The sequence below is a fragment of the Podarcis erhardii genome (genome assembly GCF_964252035.2).
Source record: "Podarcis erhardii genome assembly, chromosome: 6".
Classification (NCBI taxonomy): Eukaryota; Metazoa; Chordata; class Lepidosauria; order Squamata; family Lacertidae; genus Podarcis; species Podarcis erhardii.
In genome coordinates this window covers 29,377,625-29,401,521 of record NC_138510.1, presented here as the reverse complement: position 1 = coordinate 29,401,521, position 23,897 = coordinate 29,377,625, and the positions used below count along the sequence as shown (strand labels likewise).

The 23,897-nt window shown below is 43.8% G+C and overlaps 1 protein-coding gene across 2 annotated transcripts in view; it reads left to right on the top strand.

The window, feature by feature from the left end:
* RALY (RALY heterogeneous nuclear ribonucleoprotein) overlaps nt 1–23,897 on the top strand; it is a 212,692-nt gene that overhangs the window by 165,762 nt on the left and 23,033 nt on the right. For both annotated transcript variants that reach the window (XM_081866807.1, XM_081866808.1), the window contains exons 3-4: nt 10,951–11,214; nt 19,538–19,610. In XM_081866807.1, the coding sequence (XP_081722933.1) occupies nt 10,959–11,214; nt 19,538–19,610 (329 nt within the window). In that variant the 5' untranslated portion in view covers nt 10,951–10,958. The remainder of the gene's footprint in view (nt 1–10,950; nt 11,215–19,537; nt 19,611–23,897) is intronic.

The window sequence follows — 23,897 nt, the reverse complement described above, 5'->3', positions numbered from 1 at the left end:
CAGGCAGCTCAGGATCTCCTCTGCTATATCAGCTAATCTCAGGTCTTCCGAACTAACTTGGCAAGTCCTGCAAGTTGGACAGATGTCACTATCCTGTATCAAGTGCTCTGCTGGCCAAAAGGTAGGCATGAAGAATTCAAAGGGAAGGAGGCATATATGGAAATACAGTGGTACCTCGGGTTAAGTACTTAATTCGTTCCGGAGGTCCGTTCTTAACCTGAAACTGTTCTTAACCTGAAGCACCACTTTAGCTAATGGGGCCTCCTGCTGCCGCCACGCCGCCAGAGCACAATTTCTGTTCTCATCCTGAAGCAAAGTTCTTAACCTGAAGCACTATTTCTGGGTTAGCGGAGTCTGTAACCTGAAGCATATGTAACCAGAGGTACCACTGTACACACACGTACACACTTTCATTTGTTTATCTTACTGAACATTATCGCCATCCCATTTCCCCAGAGGCAGCTCTTCAAAGCAGCCCCTTAGCAGAGAAACATCTCTGTTGCTTTGCTAGGTGGGTGTTGTAAAGAGTTACCTCTGGGAAAACTGAGAGGGGGAATCAAAACCCCACGTGTCCTGTGGGACCCTCTTCAGTTGGAGATGGGCTTCAGGCCCCCACTCTCAATTTTCTCATGAGCCATTTTAAAGAGTTAACTCTAGTAAGTTCATAAGGAGAGAAGGAAGCATCTTCATCCCTCAGCATCTGGCAATCATTGGCATACTGCTTCTGAACATGGCTGTTTGGCTTGTTTAGAATAGAACTTCCTCTGCTGTTTTGCTCCATCAGGGCTGAGGCTGGTAGGCTAATCTGTCTGCCCCACCATTAAAAACTGGGAGACCTCTCCAGCAGCTGCTGCCAGGTGGCAAAGCAGACGAGAAGAGAATGGGAAACAGTAAGTCCCAGAGCTGGCAGGTTCCCAGCTGAAGTAGTGAGAGAGCCCAGGTGGCAAGCTCTGATTAATCCTAGCTCTATTTTTAGTTAACAATCCATTAATCAGTTAATTGCACCTATTAATTGATTTTTTTAAAAAAAAAAAATCCATGCCTTCTAAATAGATACCCCAGTAACACCATAAACTCTTTAGGCAGAAAAAGCAAGTTCCATTTCAACTGTGGTCACAGTGGTTCTTCTTCCGTTTATTATTTGTTCAGAGAGATCAGGTTTAGTGGTATTTTATAGGTAGCATGCTAGGGACAAGGCAGTTTACAATTCAGCTGGTGAAAATAAGTCTATTGCATTTATATCTCATCTTAACTTTTCCGGAAGTAAGCAGCACACCGTTAAAGGGAGCTGGCACACCTTGAATATTCTAATTCCTGTTGGCATGGATAAGATTCCCTCTGTGGTTAATAATAATAATAATAATAATAATAATAATAATAATAATAAATTATTATTTATACCCCGCCCATCTGGCTGGGTTTCCCCATCCACTCTGGGTGGCTTCCAACTGAATATTAAAAACAATACAGCATTAGGCATTAAAAACTTCCCTAAAGAGGGCCGCCTTCAGTTGTCTTTTAAAAGTAAAATAGTTGTTTATTGCCTTGACATCTGCTGGGAGGGCGTTCCACAGGGCAGGCGCCACTACCGAGAAGTCCCTCTGCCTGGTTCCCTGTAACCTTACTTCTCGCAATGAGGGAACCGCCAGAAGGCCCTCGGTGCTGGACCTCAGTGTCCGGGCTGAACGATGGGGGTGGAGACGCTCCTTCAGGTATACAGGGCCGAGGCCGTTTAGGGCTTTAAAGGTCAGCACCAACACTTTGAATTGTGCTCGGAAACGTACTGGGAGCCAATGCAGATCTCTCAGAACCGGTGTTATGTGGTCCGGCGGCTACTCCCAGTCACCAGTCCAGCTGCCGCATTCTGGATTAATTGCAGTTTCCGGGTCACCTTCAAAGGTAGCCCCACGTAGAGCGCATTGCAGTAGTCCAAGCAGGAGATAACCAGAGCATGCACCACTCTGGTGAGGCAGTCCGTGGGCAGGTAGGGTCTCAGCCTACCAGGTGGAGCTGGTAGACAGCTGCCCTGGACACAGAATTAACCTGTGTGTCCGTGGACAACTGTGAGTCCAAAATGACTCCCAATGTCATCCATACTGTGCACTCTCTTGCTGCACAGCACACCTGAGTGGATGAAGGTGAGAGCAAGGGTGGAGGAAAAGGGTAGGAGAAGCAGTGGACACTCTCAGTTTGTTTTCCTATCTCAGCCCAACCTGGTGCCCTCCAGTTCCTTTGGACTACAGCTCCCATCACCCCTGACCTTTGGCCACACTGGCTGGGGCTGATGGGAGCTGCAGTCCACAAGATCTGGAAGGCACCAGGATCCAGTCTCAGCTACGGTAATTTCCAGGGCTAGGAGAGCTTTGAAGAGTAAATCAGAGTCCTAAACAGCTGAGCCAGGGAGAGGCTTGTTCCCAAATTAACAGTGGCACCTACTGGCCAAGCAGAAACCTGCAATCACCTACACAAGACACTGGATTCTAGGCAATGCACACAGAAGCAGCTGATTTAACATCACTTAGTGATGTTGCCCAATATTCTAATTGGTTGGCACATACTTTGAAATTAGCTGGTCATATTTCCTATATGAATCATAAGTCCTGGTTCTGACTTACTGAAATTGCAATATTTTTGTGATTACAACCAAGATTTGTTACAAGTTAATGTCTCTTTTTCTCCACTTGGGTGGTCTGAGTGATTGGCCTAAGCAGCCAACTACATCATCTAGCTCAATATTGTCAAACCTGACTATCACAGACTCTCTTTAATGTATTTCTGGTTTTTATGGAAGCCGCCCAGAGTGGCTGGGGAAACCCAGCCAGATGGGCGGGGTACAAATAATAAATTATTATTATTATTATTATCTCCAAGGTTTCAGACAGGGAATTATTCCCAACCCTACCTGAAGATGTCAGGTTCTGAACTCAAGACCTCAGACGCTGAGCTAACTGAAACTGATCCCAGGGCCAGGGTTCAAGCACACCAAAACGATCTGCATAAATAATAGGTGCCTCACTTCCACCCCACCATCTGTGGAAGCAGACACACAGCAAATAACTCCCAATCTATAAAACTACGGAGTATGAATAACCTTAGACTATCACCAACAACAACACAATATACAGTGGTACCTCAGGTTAAGTACTTAATTCGTTCCGGAGCTCCGTACTTAACCTGAAACTGTTCTTAACCTCAAGCACCACTTTAGCTAATGGTGCCTCCCGCTGCTGCCGCTGCGCTGCCAGAGCACGATTTCTGTTCTCATCCTGAGGCAAAATTCTTAACCCAAGGTACTATTTCTGGGTTAGCAGAGTCTGTAACCTGAAGCGTATGTAACCTGAAGTGTATGTAATCCGAGGTACCACTGTATGCTTGAGTAAATAAAGTGTGTTTTGAGCTGGCACCAAAATGAAAGAAGCCATACTTCAGAGGGAAGGGCATTCCATAACTGGGGTGCTACCAAACAGAAAGCCCCTTTCTCACAATGCCACATAATGAAGCTCTGCTGGCAATGGGACATTGAGGGGAGGCCACCCAGAGATCTTAACACACTCTTAGCGCATGCTCAGGATGGTTTTTCTTTAACCCTTCAGTCACCCTTTTAGAAGCCCACAGAGGTCCTGACTCATGATGCCGCCTCCCTTCCCCCACCCACCAGTGGAAGCTCTATATTTATTTCCAGTTGCTTGTTAAAATTTGAATTTGTTGCTCTCCTTTCCAACCACAGTGAATTATAATTCACACCAGCAAGAACATTAAACGGGCATCTCTCAAGCTACATGATGGCAACTAAATAGCTGCTTGGTGTAGAGTCAGTGGTGATAAGGAGAAGGATTTCTGTGAATAGTGATAACATCCCACAAAAAGCACTAGTAGAGGCAGTTCGATTCTGGGATAGTTTTTTCTGTTTATGGTCATTGTAATGGCTTTATTGTCATGTACTGTTTTTTATTTTATGCTACGCCTTTTGCTCATGGGGCGCTATCAGATGACCTATTTATTGAGCATCCATCTGGAGTTGTTTAAACAACATTATCTATTTATTGAGTATTTGCTCTGTTTACAGGGAGGTTAGATTGTGCAAGTGTTATCCCACATTTTCCTGAACATTTTCACATCACTTTCCTTATTGCAAAAAGTCGAGTCTTTGGGGGAAGCGGGTTGGTTTCTCAAGAGCTGCAAATCAGCTATAACTGCACAACTTGAATTTGCAGGTACGTAACTGAATCCTTCCCCAAAATAGCAACAGCCTAGAAGTGTTCTTAAGGGACGCAGGTGGCGCTGTGGGTTAAACCACAGAGCCTAGAACTTGCTGATCAGAAGGTCAGCGGTTCAAGTCCCCGTGACGGGGTGAGCTCCCATTGCTCAGTCCCTGCTCCTGCCAACCTAGCAGTTTGAAAGCATGTCAAAGTGCAAGTAAATAAATAGGTACCGCTCTGAAGGGAAGGTAAATGGCGTTTCCGTGCACTGCTCTGGTTCACCAGAAGTGGCTTAGTCATGCTGGCCACATGACCCGGAAGCTGTATGCTGACTCCCTCGGCCAATAAAGCAAGATGAGCCCCGCAACTCCAGAGTCGGCCACGACTGGACCTAATGGTCAGGGGTCCCCTTACCTTTACCTTTAGAAATGTCCTTAATTTTCCATATGTCACTTAGCGATTCTTTTGTAGTAAGCAGCTAATAAGCCAAATTACTAATTATTATTACGATTATTAACACATCATTTTGGCTGGATCAAGACTATATGTAAGTCTTTTAGGGTGTGGCCTCACAATGGTTTTCGACTCAACAGTGAACCTCTCCCTGGGTGGGTCAAATCTCTTCCCTAATTGTGCAATATTAGATTTCAGCTGTCATTATGCAGTTGGAAGTACTGCTTTGCCACTTTTTCAGAGAAGCAAGCTAATGCTTTTGCCAGGACAAACTATAATTCATTTGGGGGTGGGAGTGGAATGGAAAGCAACACACATTCACTGGGGCTTTTAACAAGTGACCGGAAGGTTTTTGCAATCAATCAGGTCAAAGCTTGATGAAAACTCGAGCTCCCCGAGTGAGAAATAACTCACTCCATTCCCTTTCTTCTCTTTCAGCTTGTCATGAGAATAGGGATGATGAGAGAGAATGAAAACATATCAGATGCTGAAATTCAGTGATAAGCTCACTTTTCAGATGCAGACGGGAAGCCAAAACATGGCACCTGATGAAGGCCTGCTGTGAAAGGAATCAATGCCGGAGCTGCTCAAAATAGAAAAGGGCAGAGGATGTGCGGATCGTTTACTTGCTCACTCATTTATTTATTTATTTATTTATTTATTTCGTAAACATTTATACACCGCTTGATGGTAAAAAAATCAAAGCAGTTTACAAAAAAGATAAAAAAAATAAAACCAAGAAAAAAATCACAACATACAAAAAGTTAAAATACTAAAACAGATTAAAATTCACACCAGCAATTCTAAGCATCTGGATAATCTTACCTAAACAAGAATGTTTTTAGCAGGCACCAAAAAGAATACAGTGAAGCATAGCTGTCAATGTTCCCCTTTTTTAAAGGGAAATTCCCTTCTTCCGAATAGGATTCCTCGCAAGAAAAGGGAAAAGTTGACAGCTACGCCGTGAAGGTGCCTGTTTGATATCAATAGGCAGGGAGTTCCAAAGGGCAGCTGCTGCCCCACCAAACAATTGAGTCCTTACAAATGTGGGGCGGGTGTTATGTGGCATCTGCAGTAGTACCAGTTCTGCCGATCAAAGCATTTGAGTGGGCACATGTGGGGTTAGGTGATCATGAAGGTAAAATGCTCCCAAGTCATTAAGGCTCTGTATACTAATAGTAACACCTTGAACTTGGCCCAGTAGCAGGTCAGCAACCCGTGCAGATCTCTGAGCACAGGTGTCGTATGCCGACAAGATCCCACTCCTGTCAGCAGTTGCGCTGCAGCATTCTGCACTAGCTGCGGCTTCCAGATTAAGCACGAGGGAAGCCCCACATAAAGTGCATGACAGTAATCCAGTCTTGAAGTAACCAGTGGGTGAACTACTGTGGCAAGGCTTTCCTGGCTCAGGAACAGCCCTAGCTGTTGAACCAGCGACAGTTGATAAAAGGCACTTCTTGCCACTGAGGCTACCTGAGCCTCCAGTGATAGAGCTCGATCGAGAAGCACCCCACCCCAAACCGTGAAACCTCCTCCTTAAGGGTGGCTGCAACTGTTAGACAAAAAATCCCATGACTGCAATCATGGAGCAGGAATTCTATCACATGACAGTATATGTTTTGACTCCACAGAGTGGGATGTGACAGATACAGGATGTTTGTGTTACTGTGTTCCGTGAAGTGGGACTATTGTCCTTTGTTCTTTTTCTCTTTTTCTGCTAGAGAGAGAGGAAGCCATGTTGCAGTGCTCTGTGTGCATTTATATGTAAATAAAGTAGATTAGCCAAAATGCTGAGTTGCCGAGGTCTATCACACATGAGCTGCACAAACTCTGCGGATCCCTAAGTGTGCCGATGTCTGTTGGCATCAGTCGCTGTGATGTTCGGGCAGAAGAAAGCTTTTGAAGCTCCCAAACGATTGACCAGGAGGGAGGGAACATGCCAGTCAGGAATGTATCTCTGCCAGGGTCCTACTTGAATGTAGGCTGAACTCCTGACAGCAACTCCATCCAGAGTAGGCAACTGGCCAGACATGGGAGCTACACACTAATAGTGCCTCCATCTTGTCAGGATTCAAGCTTGGGTTGTTGTTTTCTTATCCATGTCATCCACCAGGGTGACCAAGGGCGACACTCTTCCATGGCCAGGCCTGAACCCAGATTGGAATGGATCTAAGATTCCTTCATTGCACGGGGTTAGACTAGATAACTCTTGTGGTCCCTTCCAATTCCACCATTCTGATTCTATGATTCTATTATTCCAGATCATCTATGTCCTCCAAGAATGCTTGCAAGCTGCCCCACCTCTTGTCCCTTTGTCAGAGTCAATGATTCTTTCTTTTGGCTAAGCAAGAGTTTGAGATAAAGTTGAACAAACTTTCTCTGTTTAAAAAAAGGAAACCAAGTACAAATGTTGACCCTGCAAGAGCAAAGAGCAAAATGCCTAGGGAAATTATGGACGTTGGTCTCTAGGGAGCCTTTTAGATCAATATTTGTTTGTTTGTTTGTTTACCCTGCTCTTCAGCCAAAAAGGCTCCCAGAACCACTGACATTCATAAAGCAAGACAGTCCCTGCCTACAGACTCACCATCTAAGAGACATGTCACAAAAGGAAAAGGGAGGGAGGGGAGAGGGGGGAAGCAAATTCAGACCTCCATTCTTAAAGTTAAATAGTTGTTGTTTAGTCGTGTCCAACTTTTCATGACCCCATGGACCAGAGCACGCCAGGCACTCCTGTCTTCCACTGCCTCCCGCAGTTTGGTCAGACTCATGCTGGTAGCTTCGAGAACACTGTCCAACCATCTCGTCCTCTGTCGTCCCCTTCTCCTTGTGCCCTCCATCTTTCCCAACATCAGGGTCTTTTCCAGGGAGTCTTCTCTTCTCATGAGGTGGCCAAAGTATTGGAGCCTCAGCTTCAGGATCTGTCCTTCCAGTGAGCACTAAATAGTAGTTCTTATAATTAACAGCCCAGGGGGGAAGTGCTGTTACACTCAAGCCCTGCTCGCAGCCTTTCCATAGCCAGCCACTTGGCCACTGTGAGAACAAGATGCTGGGCTCAGTGGGCCTTTGGTGTCATCCAGCAGGGCTCTACTTATGTTGGTTAATCTGCTGCATGGAATGCTGTTGCAATCATTCCAAGTGCTCCAAAAAGAACTTTGGTGTGTTTTTCTTCTTCAAAAAATTGTTGTGTCGTGCTATTCTGTATACATTTACTTGGAAGTAAGCCCCCTCTGTTTTCAGGAGGTAGAGGATTGCAGCCTTATTTCAGAACAACCAAAAGCAACATTTCCTTTGGAAAGCAGCTAATGAAATATTAAAGACGCATCAGATATCCCAGCCTTGTTGCAGATCCCCTTTCCCAAAGCCTTGCTTAGAACAATATTGGTGGGGGACTACTAGTACCGTGCTGCTGTTGCTTGTGCCCCTTGCACATATTCATGCACAATCGTACACTTCCTTGCTCCCTGTGCCAAGCCTGTCTCACTGTACCTAAGACTGAGTATATACCATACATTTAAAGCACAAACACCCCAAGAATTCTGTGGGGGGGGTTTAACTCTTCGCAGAGCTACAATTCCCAGGGTCCTTAGCAAACTACAGTTCCCGGAATTATTTCAGAGGGGTGTGCTTTAAGTGCATGATGCATACACAGTCTATGAAAGTTTTCAGCCCAGGATAACTAGAAAGCTGGTGTATCTAGGAGAGATGAATAGCTTTGTCTTGTCTCACAGCTCAGATCTGATGTTTGATATTTTTTTTAAAGAACTACCTACTGGGAGCTGAGCCCACTGACACAGACCGTGTTGACATTGCATTGTGGGAGTGAAAAATGGAAAGCTAAAGCTATAAAGTCTGGCTCCGTGCTCTGTCTGGATTGCATATGCATTGCTCAGATCTATTCAGATTGATCCGGGGGGCATGAATAATGCAGAAGGCATGAGAGGAGTGGGAAAGGTGAATTTGACATGCCCCATGGTATTCCAAGGCCAGCGCTGCTCTGCATATTGAAAACGGGGTTCAGTCCTCCTCGTCGCAGCCCAGTGCAATCGAACTGGCAGGCGGAAGAGTCTTTGCCAGAGAACAGCCTCTCGCAGCTACTCGAGCGAAACTTGCAAACGGCTCGGGAAGGAAGACCAAAGTCGTGTAAAGAGAAGCGTATTCAGGGTGTGCTGTTCATCACCGTGGGAGGTGGTGGGAAGTCACACAGGCCTTGCCCCTTGGCCCACAGGATCAGGAAGGGCCCCGGGTGGAAATTGGTGGGGAGAGGAGTGTCGGAAGCCAGAGGGCTGTTCAACACCCCCTTCCTCATATCCCTGGGAGGCAACTTTCAGCAAGGAGAAGAGACATTTGAGAGAAAGGGTTTTTTAATTCTCTTTGAATACAGTTGGCGTGTCCCTATCTCAGTCTTCCAAGGAGGGGCTCTCACAGTAGGGGAGGTGTCAGAGTGTAGTAAAAGCTTCTTAAATGTTTGTGTGTGAAGAAAGCATGAAGCAAGCCTCATAGTATAGCCCACTCTTTTGCTTATAACTGGGATGGTTCAGATAAGATTTCAGAGATCCTTCTCTTTTTGTGATGTGTTCCTGTTCAGTCTGGGCAGACACCCAAGAATATCCACCATCTTACCCAAACAGCTATCCCACTGTCTCTTTTCTATCATAAGAGTATTCTTATTCATTAGTATTTATTAGTAGCATTCCTTCTGAAGTAGTAATTCTATGTACATCCACCTAAGCAAGGAATTCCCACTAAGTCCCCATCTGTGGTTAACAGTCAATTCCTTTTCCTAGGGAATTCTGGGAACAGTAGCTGCGTGAGGTGAATAGGGGTCCCCTAACCACTCTCAGCTGCCTTGACAAACTACAGCTCCCAGAATTCTTTGAGGGAAGCCATGACTATTCAGGTAGTACAATGCTGCTTTAAATGTATAATACAGATGGTGTCCTAGAGACCCATTAGAAAGGGACACGGCTGGTCATACTATGAGGCAGAGTGAGGCAACTGCCTCAGGCAGCAAATGCTGAGGAGTGGGAAGGGCCAGCAAAGTCGGGGATGAGAGAACTGTGCTGCCACAGTCTTATACCTGCCCTGAGGTACAGCGGAGGCAACCAGTGATGGAGTAAAAATTTAAGAGCCAGTCAGGTTGGATTCTGTACATGGAATTTATTATCTGAGTGGGGAAGGGATGAGCTGCCATCTTGTCTATCACCCCGGGCAGTAAAACATATTGTGCCAGTGCTGATGGGAGGAGTGGATTGAGATTTGATCTTTCGTTTGCCCATTGTGGGAAATATGAAGCACTGTGTAGCATCACCTGTCATGAATTCCCTCAGGTTCTTGTATTTACCCTCCTCTCTTGACTTCTTTTGCCATGATAACTCCAAGTATGTTATTCAGCAGGTGAGAAAGGAAAAAAGAATAAAAGTGGGGGGAGTCAAATGAGAAGGAGAAACAATTACTGTTTTGTCTCCCATTTCATTGGTGGACCTGAAAACAAAAGAGAGGATCCCCAAGTTGTAATGCGGCAACCCTAATCTGTAACGATGGTCGCATCCACACGGCGAGAGGGATTCAATGTTATGCTTTTCTGCTTGTTCCACCAGCACAATAATTTCTGCTAGCTTGATGGAATGACCCACCCCCTCCTCTCCTATGCACTCTTCTCAGGGTTCTCCTGACAAGATCTGGGGGAGGCATGTGACCACATGGGGCAAAGAGAGGGGGTAAACCCTCCTTGCACTAGCAAGATCCCTTCAACTGGCTTCTATTAGAGTGCCAGTTGAGTTGAATATATTTAAAGCATATGGCTGCCCCCAAAGAATCCTGGGACCTGTAGTTTAGTCCCTCTCATGCCCAGTACTCTTAACAAACTCCAGTTTCCAGGAATCTTTGGGGAAAACAATGTGCTTTAAATGCATGGTGTGGTTGTGACCTATTTCTTGTTATTCTGTAGTAAAGACACAAAGAAAGGGAATAGTTCTCTCTACTGATTGGACCTCTTTCCTAAATAAGGAAAAAACCTCCACAATTCAGAGCCCGGATACTATAAACCTAAAATTAGGCTTGATTGAGGTCTCAGGTGCCACAAGACCGCTGTTCCTCAGGCTTTGTGAGGATTTAGTTTCTGCATGAATAACACCTGACAAACAGGCTTTGGTTGTCACCAGTTCACTTTGTTCTCTGCATATTTTTGACGGATCATTTTGCTCTAATCCCATGTGACCACCGTTGCCTGGCGCCACCAGGCTCTTTTCCTTTAGGATGCCGGTGCCTTCCTGACCCTCCCTATATCTTGCCTACTCAGGTGTCAAGATGTCACTGAAAGTGCAGACGAGTAACATCACAAACAAGAATGACCCCAAGTCCATCAACTCCAGAGTCTTCATTGGGAACCTCAACACAGCAGTGGTCAAGAAGTCAGATGTAGAGACCATCTTCTCTAAGTACGGCAGGGTGGTGGGCTGCTCTGTTCACAAGGGCTATGCATTTGTACAGTACTCAAACGAGAGGCACGCACGGGCAGCTGTCCTGGGGGAGAATGGGAGAGTACTCGCCGGGCAGACATTAGGTAAGGACTCGTTGCCTCTTTCTCTAATATCTTTATTTGGAACTTGGTATGTGCAGACTAAGGTGGATGGGAACCCTCGGAAAACTGAAGGTCCCTGTGGAACTGGGGGAAGGCCTCTCCCATGTGAAGTTGACATGAATATCACAGAGTTTTGACTTTTGCATGGAAAGTTGTACTCTTGAAATAGAACCTTGAGTTGCAAGGCTAGGCAACCTATGCAAAAATGCGTTCCTGAGGTTGTTTTAAGAGGACTTATGCCATAAGCTCCCTAGCCTTGGAGGAGGCATGAAAGAAAATAGCTTTGGTTTCAGAGGAGTATTAATTTCTGGAGCTGATCCCCTCTACTCCTGTTCAATAAGCAGCGTCAAGAACTAGCCTCTGTTTGTCGAGTTACTTCTCATATACTCTGAAGCAAACGTTGATTTGCACCCATTTGCCTTCTGCATAAGTAAAATGTTCACACTTTACAACTTTATACTGCAAATACTTGCCTCAAAGAGAGGTTTACATTGAGGGGCAGTGCTTACATTATTACTGTTACTATTATTTATTAAATTTGTATACCGCCCTTCATCCTTAGATTTCAGGACGGTTCACAACATAAATATACAACAACACAAAATACATGATAAAAACAAGAACAATCCTCTCAAACCAATAACCTTTCCCCAAAACATATTTAAAAGGGTTTAGGATATTCATCAGCCAAAGGCCTGATTGAAGAGGAATGTTTTTGCCTGGTGCCTGAAGGTGTATAATGAAAGTGCCAGCTATCAACCACTTAAATAACTGATCTGGTGCCTTTTAACTGATAAATGAATTAATCAATTAATTGATTTAATTAAATCTGCATATTATAACATTACAAAAAAGCACAATATTGCAGTAAACAGAAGTTACCGTTCAATGTTAATAAACTTTTATGCATTACCTGTATAGCAGCCACAGGAAATCTAGCCAAATAGCCCCAAAAATAGGTTAAGTCTCTGCTTCATTAGCAGCCTGACTTATTACAGGGGGCCCTTGCTGATTAATCAACTAACATTTTAGTTAATTAATTTGCCAATTAAGCTAACTGCAGCCCTAATTTAAAGGCAGCTAGGAAGCATTAGAGAAGTAGGCCAGCCCTGCTTGTAGGTCATCTGCCCACCTTCTTCTGCTGATTCTGAGTCTTTTGCAACTAACTTGGGCCTATTAGAGGCAATTTGTTGCAGATCCGTTTTGAGTCTTTGCTGCAAGACAAACAGATGTTCTAAAACCAGGTGTGTGGGTGTTCAGGATTTCATTTTCTGCAGTGAGGCTGCCAGCTGCTGAACACGAAGTGATGATGATGTTTGCTTGTAGTATATGCGCTACAGCAGCACTGAGAGGTCCCAAATCAAATTAGGCACCTAATGTGGCACACACTGTGAAAAATGCAAAAGGCTTATTCTCAGTGCTTTGGTTCCATGATATGTGACCGCAGCCCCCAATTGTTCACATATTACAAAAAGCAGCCCATCTACCACTAAACAGCCATGAATGATCACGCAGCGCAGGAGAGGCTTTTAATCATGAACTACTAGAAATGAAAGGAGAGAACAGTATAAGCTACCAAATTTCCTTGGGGATAATCCTGATTACCTGCACTGCAAACATAACATGTAAGCAAGCTTACTGTGGAAAATATGTCCTGATGGAAATGGTTACTTCACTTAAACCTTGCTTTCATTGAAAAGTCTGAATGCTGCATCCAATATAGCTCATTGTTGGTATATGCTCTGTGTTAATACAGTAGGTGTAATACTCTGCCCAAAGCCCTTGTTACTGTTGAAAAGTGATAAAATCTTCTCATTCAGATCACATCTGCTTCTCTTTAAACTCCCTAGCAGCTCAGTACTACAGGTTAATTTTCTGAGGTCTCTGGTTGAAGGATCTCAAGTAGCACAGCTGGCAAAGCCTGGGAAATTTTGAAAGGGTCCATGGCTCATTGGTAGATCACATGGTTTGCATACCCCCATCGTTCTGCCCGGACACTGAGGTCCAGCGCCGAGGTCCAGTTTCCTCACTGCGAGAAGCCAAGTTACAGGGATCCAGGCAGAGGGCCTTCTCGGTAGAGGCACCCGCCCTGTGGAACGCCCTCCCACCAGATGTCAAAGAGAAAAACAACTACCAGATTTTTAAAAGACATCTGAAGGCAGCCCTGTTTAGCGAAGCTTTTAATGTTTAATAGACTATTGTATTTTATTATTTTTTGGGAAGCCGCCCAGAGTGGCTGGGGAAACCCAGCCAGATGGGCGGGGTATAAATAATTTATTATTGTTGTAATAATAATAATAATAATAATAATAATAATAATACCAAAGATTGTAAGGTTCCATTCCTAGCACCTCAAGTTACAGAATATTGGGCCCCATCTGATAAGCTCAGCAGCCATTCTGAGTTAGATGATACAACTACTGTGCCAGAATTATACCTTTAATATGCCCAGCCAGATACTGCTAGAAAGTCCACAATCAGAACTTGATAACTGTTGTTTATGCTCAGAATCTGACTATGTCGTTTTCAGAGGTACTGAGTCAACCCTCCTCTGCACATTGGTGCATGAAACCACCCACATAGTTGCCTTTTCTGATAGAAGTGCACAGAGCTTGCTCTCATGCCCAATAGCAACTATAGAACTGGACCACTCACTTGCTATTGCCAATCAGTATGTACCTGTATAAACACCTGTACAGTGGAAAGAACAGCTCATGAGTTCCCCAAAGTCGGAAAGGCAGGGAGCTTCCTCCAAATGCAAAGAGTAGCTTTAAACAGGGGGTTTTGTCATCAATAATAAAAGGAAATATGAGTTAGAGTCACCCTCTTTAGGTTGATTCATTCTTAAAACAGTTAATCTCTATTTCATCCCATCCTTAGCTATTCTGTCATCATAGTATTTTAAAGCAGTGGCAAGCAAGATTAGATTTTGCCCAGCTGCATCTAATATCCCTACCTCTTGGAAGGATTAATGATCCCTGTCTCCTAGAAGGATCATTAAGAGCAGGGCATTTTCTTTTTCAACCAGAACTCGCTGGAACTCGGTTCTGGCACCTCTCAGGTGGGTGCCATTGCCATTAGAAGAGAACAGGGGAGGCTTTCATGGTGAGTTCCAGCACCTCTTTTTCTAGAAAAATAGAACCAAAGAAGACACATTTCCCTGGGAGTGAGCCCCATGGAACTCATTTTTAGTAGACATTTATGAGATTTCACAGGAAGATAAAGAACGATGGGTTGGAAAAGGAAGAGTTCAGCTAATTTGACAGAAATAATTTTAGGAAAAGAAGAAAGCTGTATTTCTCTGTTCAAATGAATTAATAAATGTAAGGTGGAGACATAGAAGGCAAGAGAAGTAAATATTCTTAGGTCATGACCTGAAACTTAATCTATTCTTGGAAAATACTGTTCCAAGACTCTTTTAATGTTAGTGATTTCTTGCAAGTCAATGGGGGAGATCATTTAATAGTGAGGCTGAGAGCTGAGACATAAGTGACACCAGTTCAAACCTAAGCATGTCTACTCAGAAGTAAGACCTACTGAGTTCAATGGTGCTTACTCCCAGGTCAGTGGAGTTAAAGATTGCAGCCTAAAGTTCTTTCACCAGCCCACCTTGGGTCTTCTGGCAAGCATAAAGTATGTTCCTTTAAGTGGTTTCTGAGCTTGTTAATTGTGTTCACTGTGAGTTTTGCTACTGACTGTCTCTTGGGAAAACTCTTTTGAGAGTTAAATTTCGTTCATGTCTATGCTATGCTTTTCATGGAATGTATTTTTATTTTTTTTTACTCACTTTCAATGTCTCTTGAAATCTTTGATTTTTAAGCTCATGTCAGAGCAATCCAACCAGATTCAGGTGCTGGCAGCAGAACTTTCTGCTTGGATGTTTTTCACATATCTTGTTTACCATAGGGGTTTAGCATTAGTTTACCAACTGCAGGGGGAGAGGGGTTTGAAAGTTTACCTGCTAGAGACATCACAACAATTTGGGGAACAGGGGAAATTACACACACACAGTGGCGTAGCGTGGGTTATCAGCACCCGGGGCAAGGCAAGTAATTTGCGCCCCCTAACCCGTGGATTTGCGCCCCCTAACCCGTGGATTTCCCTAACCCCCAGATGTTGCGCCCGGTGCGGCCGGCCCCCCCTGCACCCCCCACGCTACGCCACTGCACACACACACACACACACACACACACCAAGTACCCCCCACCTTCTTGGTTTTTAAAACTGTAACATTAAATACAAATGAATTAAACATAATATGTACCTATGGATGGAGATAAATTTAATTCAGTTCATATTTGCACCTAATTTTACCTAATTTTCCTAATTTTCCTAATTTTCACTTTCTGCAACAATACACAAAACACAGCCATCCTTCGAAATTCATCCTTGGCTGAATTTTGCGATAAAGTTGTCCAGGCAAGTAACATGTGCAAAAATGCATGTATTAAAGGAAAGTGTTAATAAAAATACATATATTGGTGAAAATAACATACAGAAATGCATTGTATTAGGTAGAATTGCTTTGCAAAAATATGTACAGTGAGCAAAATTGCATACAAATTTTTATATTAGAAATTCCCACTGAAATGCTGATGGAACCTTTTTAAAAAATCAAGATTGCAAGATGATGTGGGAATAGAGAGAACAGAACTTAAGGCTGGAGAAATGAGAAGCTGAGAGAATCCAAAAAATTGATATGCTTGTCCACTCCTAAATGTAGCTTGGCCCAAGCAAACTATTACAACGTGGGCTGCACAATAAGGTGGTTGTGCCTTTCTGCATTTTGAATGGTATTAGGAAAACAAACTTTTCCCATCTGTCTCAAACTTCCCCAGCCAATGTACTGGAGGGTCCACCCGCAATAGTGACAGCATCTAACTCAGTATCTGTTTGCTTGAAATGAATTGTTTCTTACAGTAACATTTTTATTTTTGTATGTGTGCAGTGCTTTGAAATGTCACCCGCTGAGCAGCTCTTGTCACCAGGCATAAACTGAGAATTGTTGCTGAAGATAGCATTCTCCATCAGAAATTGGCATTTTTGATCTCCCAGTAGGTGGTGGCGATATTGAAGGCGGCAGGAGTGCTAGACACGCCTGTGCAGAGGCCCAAAACCTATTCCCACCCTGTGCAAAGTCTGGCGTAACAACCTGAAATGAGAACTCAGAACATTTTGCTATCCTCTTAGAAAACAGATATTGCCATTGTATTATAAATCTTACACACACACACACACACACACACACACACACACACCAGTGTGTGGCATGTTGTGGGGGAAGCAGTTCTCCAAAGCAACATGCAATGCTCTCTGGTTATCACCTTATTCTTATGAAAACCTTAAGCAGAACTGAAATGCAGCTTGCAATTTATTTTGATTTATATGCTTCTTGGGGGGGGGGGAATTTAAGCCTGTAAGACCTGACCCCACCCCCACCCACCATGGCCCCCTCCACCTCTTCCCCCCTTTTCATAATAAGAATAAGAATAAGAATAAGAATAAGAATTTATTATTTATACTCTGCCCATCTGGCTTGGTTTCCCCAGCCACTCTGGGCGGCTTTCAGCAGAATATTAAAATACAATAGTCTATTAAACATTAAAAGCTTCCCTAAACAAAAGCTTCCTAATGTAACACTAATTTCTCAACAAATGAAACTGATCTGTAGAAATGTAACTTGAAAAAAAGAGACATTGCACATATTTTTGTAAACCAAGAAATCTTTAATAAAAAATACATTTTTTAAAAAGCCTGTAAGCAGTTTACATAAAATAATATGAAACCTTCGCAAGAAATAGCAATGAAAATAACAAGACTTTGGAAACTGACATAATGAAATCGCCAAAATTGTAGGTAAAATCAAGAGTTTTGAAAAATAAAATGGAATAAAATTACAAGTCTGGGTAGGCTCGTTTCAACAGGCAGTGGAAACAGCTCTATGACTGGGCCTCCCTAATATAAATAGGCAGGGAGTTCCAGAGAGTAGCTGCTGCCACACTTGCAATTCCTTGCAAGTGCAGAACAAACATTATATGGAATGTGTAAAAGTGCCAGTTCTGCATATAAAAGCAATTGAGTGGGCACATACAGTATGGGTAAGACAATCCTTCAAGTAAGCTGATCCAAAGCTGTTGAGGGCTTTATATACTAATAGTCACACCTTGAATTGGGTGCTACTTTGCATGCATAACACCAGGGGCAGGGCTGCAATGTATGGCCCCACTCATGTGCTCGTCTTGCCTGCGAGTATAGCACCTGCTAGGACGTGTGCTTCTTCTGTAGAGCAGTAACTTTGCAGTGTTTCCCCCAAATCCCTCATAAGCTCTGTTGTGTCTCCCTGTTGTGACACTGGCAGGCACCCATATCATGTCTTAAGTCTCCTTAGCTTTGGAAGGAAGAATGCCTGTGATCTGTGGTGCTGTACCATTGTGCCGGCAACTTCCCAGTGTGTCGGGGCTGAGGTGAAGCTGGAAGGGCCTTGTGGGGTGTTTCATCAAGCATCCAAACATTTTTCAGAAAACAGGATGGCAGGGTACATCACCTTGGCTGAAAGCGGTCGGCATCTTTGTTCGCAGAGTTACTTTGTTTGGTTTACATGCAGACAGCGAAAATTTGTCACACATTTCTATCCTCATGTATATCACACACCCCTTCAGTACAGAGGTTTAGGAATGAACATTTCCTTGGCAGATCAAAAAAGCATCATTCTCCCCCATTGTGGGAGTTGAAGACTGTCCATGAAATCATGCTGGGTGACTTCAAACATGTGTCTGCACCCAGCACAGCCTTTAGCCTCACCTGAATGGAAGCAGGCTCAGAGGAACACAACTAACATCTCCTGTGTGCTCTATATTTGGCATTCATTTTACAGGAGGATGAAGGTAGACAATGACTATAAGCTGAGAGTGGTGTAATGTGTTGGCTTGGATCCAGAGGTGTTTTGCACAAGCAGAAAGGCACTTCTGCATGAGCAAGACAAGCTGGCCAAATTCTCCCGATTCTCCTTCTGACTCTCTGTGCCCAATCTCATGTTCTCCCAGAGGCAGGGCTGGCTTGCCCGTGAGGTGGGCTTAAGCAGCCACCTTAGGTGGCAGAATCCTGCAGAGCAGGGCCCCCAACCGTGCCCCACCCGCCACTGTCACTGCTGGAGAAGGGAGGAGGAACAGCAGTGGCTTCTGGCAAGATCTCACAAAACTCTCACTTGACCAAGATCTCACCAGAAGCCACTGCCGTGCAACCCCAAGAAGTGAAGCTTCAGTGGAGGGGTGGTGGAGGAGACAGCACCTTCCCATTTCAATGCAGGTGGCAGACTAGGATGGGCCACCCATGCTTAGAGGGTCCCTAGGAGGCTGTGGGAGCTATAGTGCAGGAAGGAACAAGGAAAACCCCATTACATGAGTGGAGTTCTGCTTAACAAGTTGGGGAGAACAGAGAGAGGGAGACCCATTTCAGTTATGAACAAGAAACCATGGTTTGCTGTTGTGTTACACGAGCTATAGCAAGCTACAGGCCCGTGTTGTCCATCCTTCACTTTCATTCCTCCTTTGCACATGAGAGGAGGAAATGGAAGTTTTCATTCCCTGTTTCCAACAAGCCACATTTTCAATTTCAGGTAAAGATGCACCTCTTTGGCCAGGCTTTTGAGGAGAAGCAAGGTGTATTGGGCATCTGAATTTCTGTCGCTGCTAGTGGTTTTATTTTTAACTAATTTTATTTTTGTTTTGTGCTGTTTTGATCATATTGTTTAGATCTGATCTTCCAACCATGCATGCACTCCTAATCCTTTGAACTCTTTCCCCTTCTCTCCTCTCTTTTGTGAAAGCTAAAGTCAGGAGATAATCTTCACAAAAGAGTGGAGGGGAAAGAATTCACGAGCACTAGGAGTGCAAGATTAGGAGATCAAATGGCCTTATATCTCTACCCGTGCTTAGATGTTTACTAAACTGTAGTCATCTCAAACAGGTTTTGGCAATATGGAAATATATTTACTTTTATTTAATGAATTGATTAGTCACTTAAAAGGCAGGTCCTCTGGCAGCTTTAGCTGACATATATGCTGCGGAAAACACCCCAATATATACATATACATTTTATACCCTTCACAAAAGGGAAAAGGCCAGTACCTCTTTGTATATGTTTGTTTATTTGCAGGTATGAAAATAGCATAAAGGTATGCAAATAATAGTACAGATGAAGCATTTTTAAATTTTAAAAAAGACTTTGATACAAAAAATTACGCATAAGGGATGGGAAGAGTAGTAATTCCAACACAGCAGTAATTCCAAGTTGTTATTTGCTGCAGATATAAACATGGCTGGAGAACCAAAGCCCAACAGACCCAAAGGCCTGAAGAGAACAGCATCCACCTTATACAGGTAAGTTCTGTTGTTGTGATTCCCACCTAACGAAATGAATCTGACAAGCGTGAGCAGGGATATTCAGGAAATACAGTCTATATATGTCGTGCTGTATGGGCAGGAATGGGGAACTTCAATTGCAGCCCTCCAGGCCTTTCTATCTGGCCCTAAGGAGTCTCTCCAGGCTGCATCTCCCCTCTGCCCCCAAGCTGCACTCCTCATTAGTCCTTCTTCATACCTTCTTTTATTCCATTTGCTTGGCTGAAACACAATCCAGAATGCCTCTTGCTTGCCAAGGATGGAGCAGAGGGGTGTGTAAATGGGTGCAGAAACTAGTTTACTGCACAAAGTAAAATTCATGTTTGTTGCTCCATCTGCTTTTGCCTCTGGCCCCTCCCACCATTGGTATGTGGCCCCTGAAAGGTTTTCCAGACAGGAATGCAGTCTTCAGGTTGAAAAAGATTCCCCACTCCTGTCTGATAGAATATGGGGTCTGGTACAGAATAGGGGCTGACTCATTTTTAAGCCCAGGTTTTGTCAGGGGCTGGACTGAGGAGGAATGGTGGGAGCCGCCTCCCCACTTTTTTCCTGAACCTTCCCAAGGACAGGAGGACAGTATTGATTTAGAACAGTGGTTTGCAGAGGGGCATAGTCCAGAGGGAAAAAGCTGGGAAATACTGGTTGAGGAACAGCTAGAGAGAGAGAGACAGCTGGCAGATTCAGTGTCCTTGGAAAGCATTCCTGATCCCCCTTCGCCTAAGACTAGATGGGTTTTGAGAGTGATGGAACAGAAAGCGCAGCGGCAACAAGATCAGATTACCCGACAGAGAAATGGCATAAATTAATGGGGACGGAGGGGGTGAGCCTTTACTGGAAGCAACACCATTTCTAGACAGATATGCATTCCTTTGTCTCTCACTGTGATTATTAAAGAAGCTAACTAGTAAGAACGCTCCTTTCGTTTGATCTGAATCCCCAAAACCTGACAGGTTTAGAGTTTTCTCTCAAAACTGCTGTAAGAGTTTTGTTTCCCCATTAACCAGGGGAAGCCATTTTGGGTTTACAGCAGTGGTTATCAAAGTGGGGGGGAGGGGGGATTACTTGGGGAAGGGGACTCAACTGCACAGGTCAATTTATAATGTTAAAAATGCATTATGAAAAAATCTGACACCAGATGGTGCTGTAGAACAGAATCCAAAGTCAATGGCAGATTGCCTTGAGAGTGGGTTCCCCCCCCCCCGTAACTTTTTTAAATAGCGTTTTTTATATCTGTGTAGATACAGCCTAAGAGGCAAGGAGGTGGCAGCGGGGTGCTGGAGGTGTAAATAACTATTGGACGTTGAAAAGCTGGTATCAGTGGATCAAGTTGGTCCATTTAATTGAAAAATATTAAACTAAATAGTTTTAAATGTGATCAAGTGAGCTCATGGAGGAGCAGGGTAGTGGACGTCACATGAGACAAAGTAAATGAAAATGGTAGAGAAAAGCGTAGGAGGAGGAATAACTGGTATATGGAAGGAGAAGGGGAAAGAAATAAGAGCAGGTAGGTTTGGGTTTCAGCATGGAAGAAGGAGGAAAATGTTGAGCAGAGTGTCAGGAGGTGGAGAGCCAGTAGCAAGGCCCTAGCAGAGCATCAAGATTGGAGGAGGAAAAGTACTGTGAATTTCTAAGGTTGGTATAGATGAGCTGGGTGCAGTATTGCTGCTTGGACAAGAAGGGAGAGAGCATGAATTTATAGTGGCTGAGATCATCAGCCACACACTTTTTTTGTTCTCCACCAAAGGCTTTCAGCTGTACCTGAATATGAGTGAAACTATCAAACAGAGGCACTGAGCCAGGGGTGTGGATGTGCCGGGAGGAGAAAAGTACCATATTTTTTGCTCTATAAGACTCACTTTTTCCCTCCTAAAAAGTAAGAGGAAATGTGTGTGCGTCTTATGGAGTGAATGCAGGCTGCGCAGCTATCCCAGAAGCCAGAACAGCAAGAGGGATTGCTGCTTTCGCTGCGCAGTGATCCCTCTTGCTGTTCTGGCTTCTGGGATTCAGAATATATTTTTTTCTTGTTTTCCTCCTCCAAAAACTAGGTGCGTCTTATGATCTGGTGCGTCTTAACAGCATGAAAAATATGGTATGTTAGAAGAGCGGGACAACAGGGACAAATTGAAGGTAACAACTGCAGCATCTATGGAGCAGGCAGAAGCAGAGGAGGAGAGGAGAGATAGTAGAGGGCAATGTTTCAGAGAAGGCCACTGGCTCAATGGAGAGGAGCTCAGGGAAGCAGTAGGGGGTGGGATATAGGGAGAGTGGACCGTGTGTAATGTTGAAAAGACTAAGATGGTCATTGGGCAGAGAGAATCCCACAGCAGAAATGTCAGATACAAAGCAGTTCCAGGCGAAGGCAACATCAAGAGAGTGCCCAAAGCAAAAGCACATTCTGGAGGAGTTGTTTGGTTTTTTATTCCTGTTCAAAAGGTTGCTTCCTTATTGGCTAAGTGAATATGTGGAATTATTAGGAGGGGAAAGTCAGCATTTACTTTACAAAATGTTCTCTTTCAGCTGTCATATCCATCAAATACCAACTGCTATTGTGCATGAGCTACCAGTGTCACTTAATGTCAATTATCAAATACTGTTCAATATCAAACACTTACATTAAGTACACTGTGTTTGATGCATAATATTAGAATATTCAGTCATCAGAATCCCCGGTGGAAAGTTCTGAGGAACACTTTTTTGCCAAATTAATTTCAGCTTGTTTCTCTACAAAATTACTCCTCATCTCTGCAAATCAATTTATTTTTTGAATCAGCTAAAGGGTAACAGATGACTGCTTACCATTTTCCTTTTTAAAAAAGTGTATATTTAATTTATATGCCACTTTATAGCTCACATCAAATTATCAAAATAAAACAAACTAAAAACAATTCATTGTAAATGTAACGAATTTGAATAAGGCACCCCTAGCAAACTGTGGACTAGTGACTGCATGGTAATAGTATTTGCCAACATACATGCATACTTTTATTTGTATGCCCCCTTTCCATAGTTCAAACCATGCATAAAGCTGCTTACGACATGAATAGAAATTGCATAATTGCAAACATAACAAAAGTAGTCATATTCCTGTCTGCATGCTACAGATTACAGGCTCCAATGTGGTTTGCAGTCTCTCCATATTGGAATTGTAAGCGCCAAATGGACTTAGTCAGCAAACTCAAATTTCATTGCAGTTTGGAATGGAGGGCAAGGTACACAATTATTTGCTGGTATAATCGTGGTGCTAGTCCTGCAAAGGTATCAAGGGTTCTTCAACTTTGGGCTCCCAGATGCTGTCAGACTGCAGCTTCCCTGATCCCTGATCGTTGGCTAGGCCAGCTGGGGATGATGGTGTTGTAGTCCATCAGCACATGGGAATCCAAGGTTGAAGCCATGTGCTTTAAGGGAAGATGATGTGATCACTTTTATCCATTTGTTTGCTGGGTTCCCCAAAATGATAGTTCTGCATAATCATTGTGCCAATATGGGAGAGGTAGGGATTTTGTGGGTTGGGTGGGGAACAATCTTCCCATCTTCATATTGGTTTGAGTAAAAGAAACTCAGCAAGCAGATAAACTCTGCTTTCATCCTTTGCCAACCTCTGCTTCTTAATAATACTCTTGTCAATATAATCTCTTCCACTCTGCCTCTTTCATCGTATCATTAATTCAGGTAAAATCTTAGTAGCCCCTTTAGCACAGCTTATGCCACTTTGAAGAAGCCCATCTGAAGATTAAAGGGAAGTCCTGGCACTCTTGTTTTTATTACCCACCAAGCTTTCTTCTCTGCCCAGGCTGGTGTTTTGGCCTCATCTTAGTTATTATGTTACTTTCAAGCAATGGTACACACATCAAACACTGCTGTATCACTTGTGTTGTTAAGGGAAGTACGTGGGGGGGGGAGAGACCAGGGAAATCATCTCTAATAGTAAATAAGAAAGGGGGAAATGGTGTCCATTTAGAGAGAGAAGGTGAGAAGGCCTTTACCTGCTTCCCATCAGAACTCACGGAAATATGAGCACAACACAACACCTTCTTCCCAGATAAAGAGGGGTTTAAGTTCTGGTGGAAAGGTATGATATTTGGCAAATATGTATGAGTTGCCTTATACTGAGTCAGACCACTGTTCCATCTAAATCATTACTGTCTACACAAACTGGCAGCAGCATTCCAGGGTTTAAGATGGGAACATTCCCAGCCCTACTTGGACATGTCAGGTATGGAACCTGGGACCTTCTGCCCTCAAGGCAAATGCTCTGTCTCTGAACTA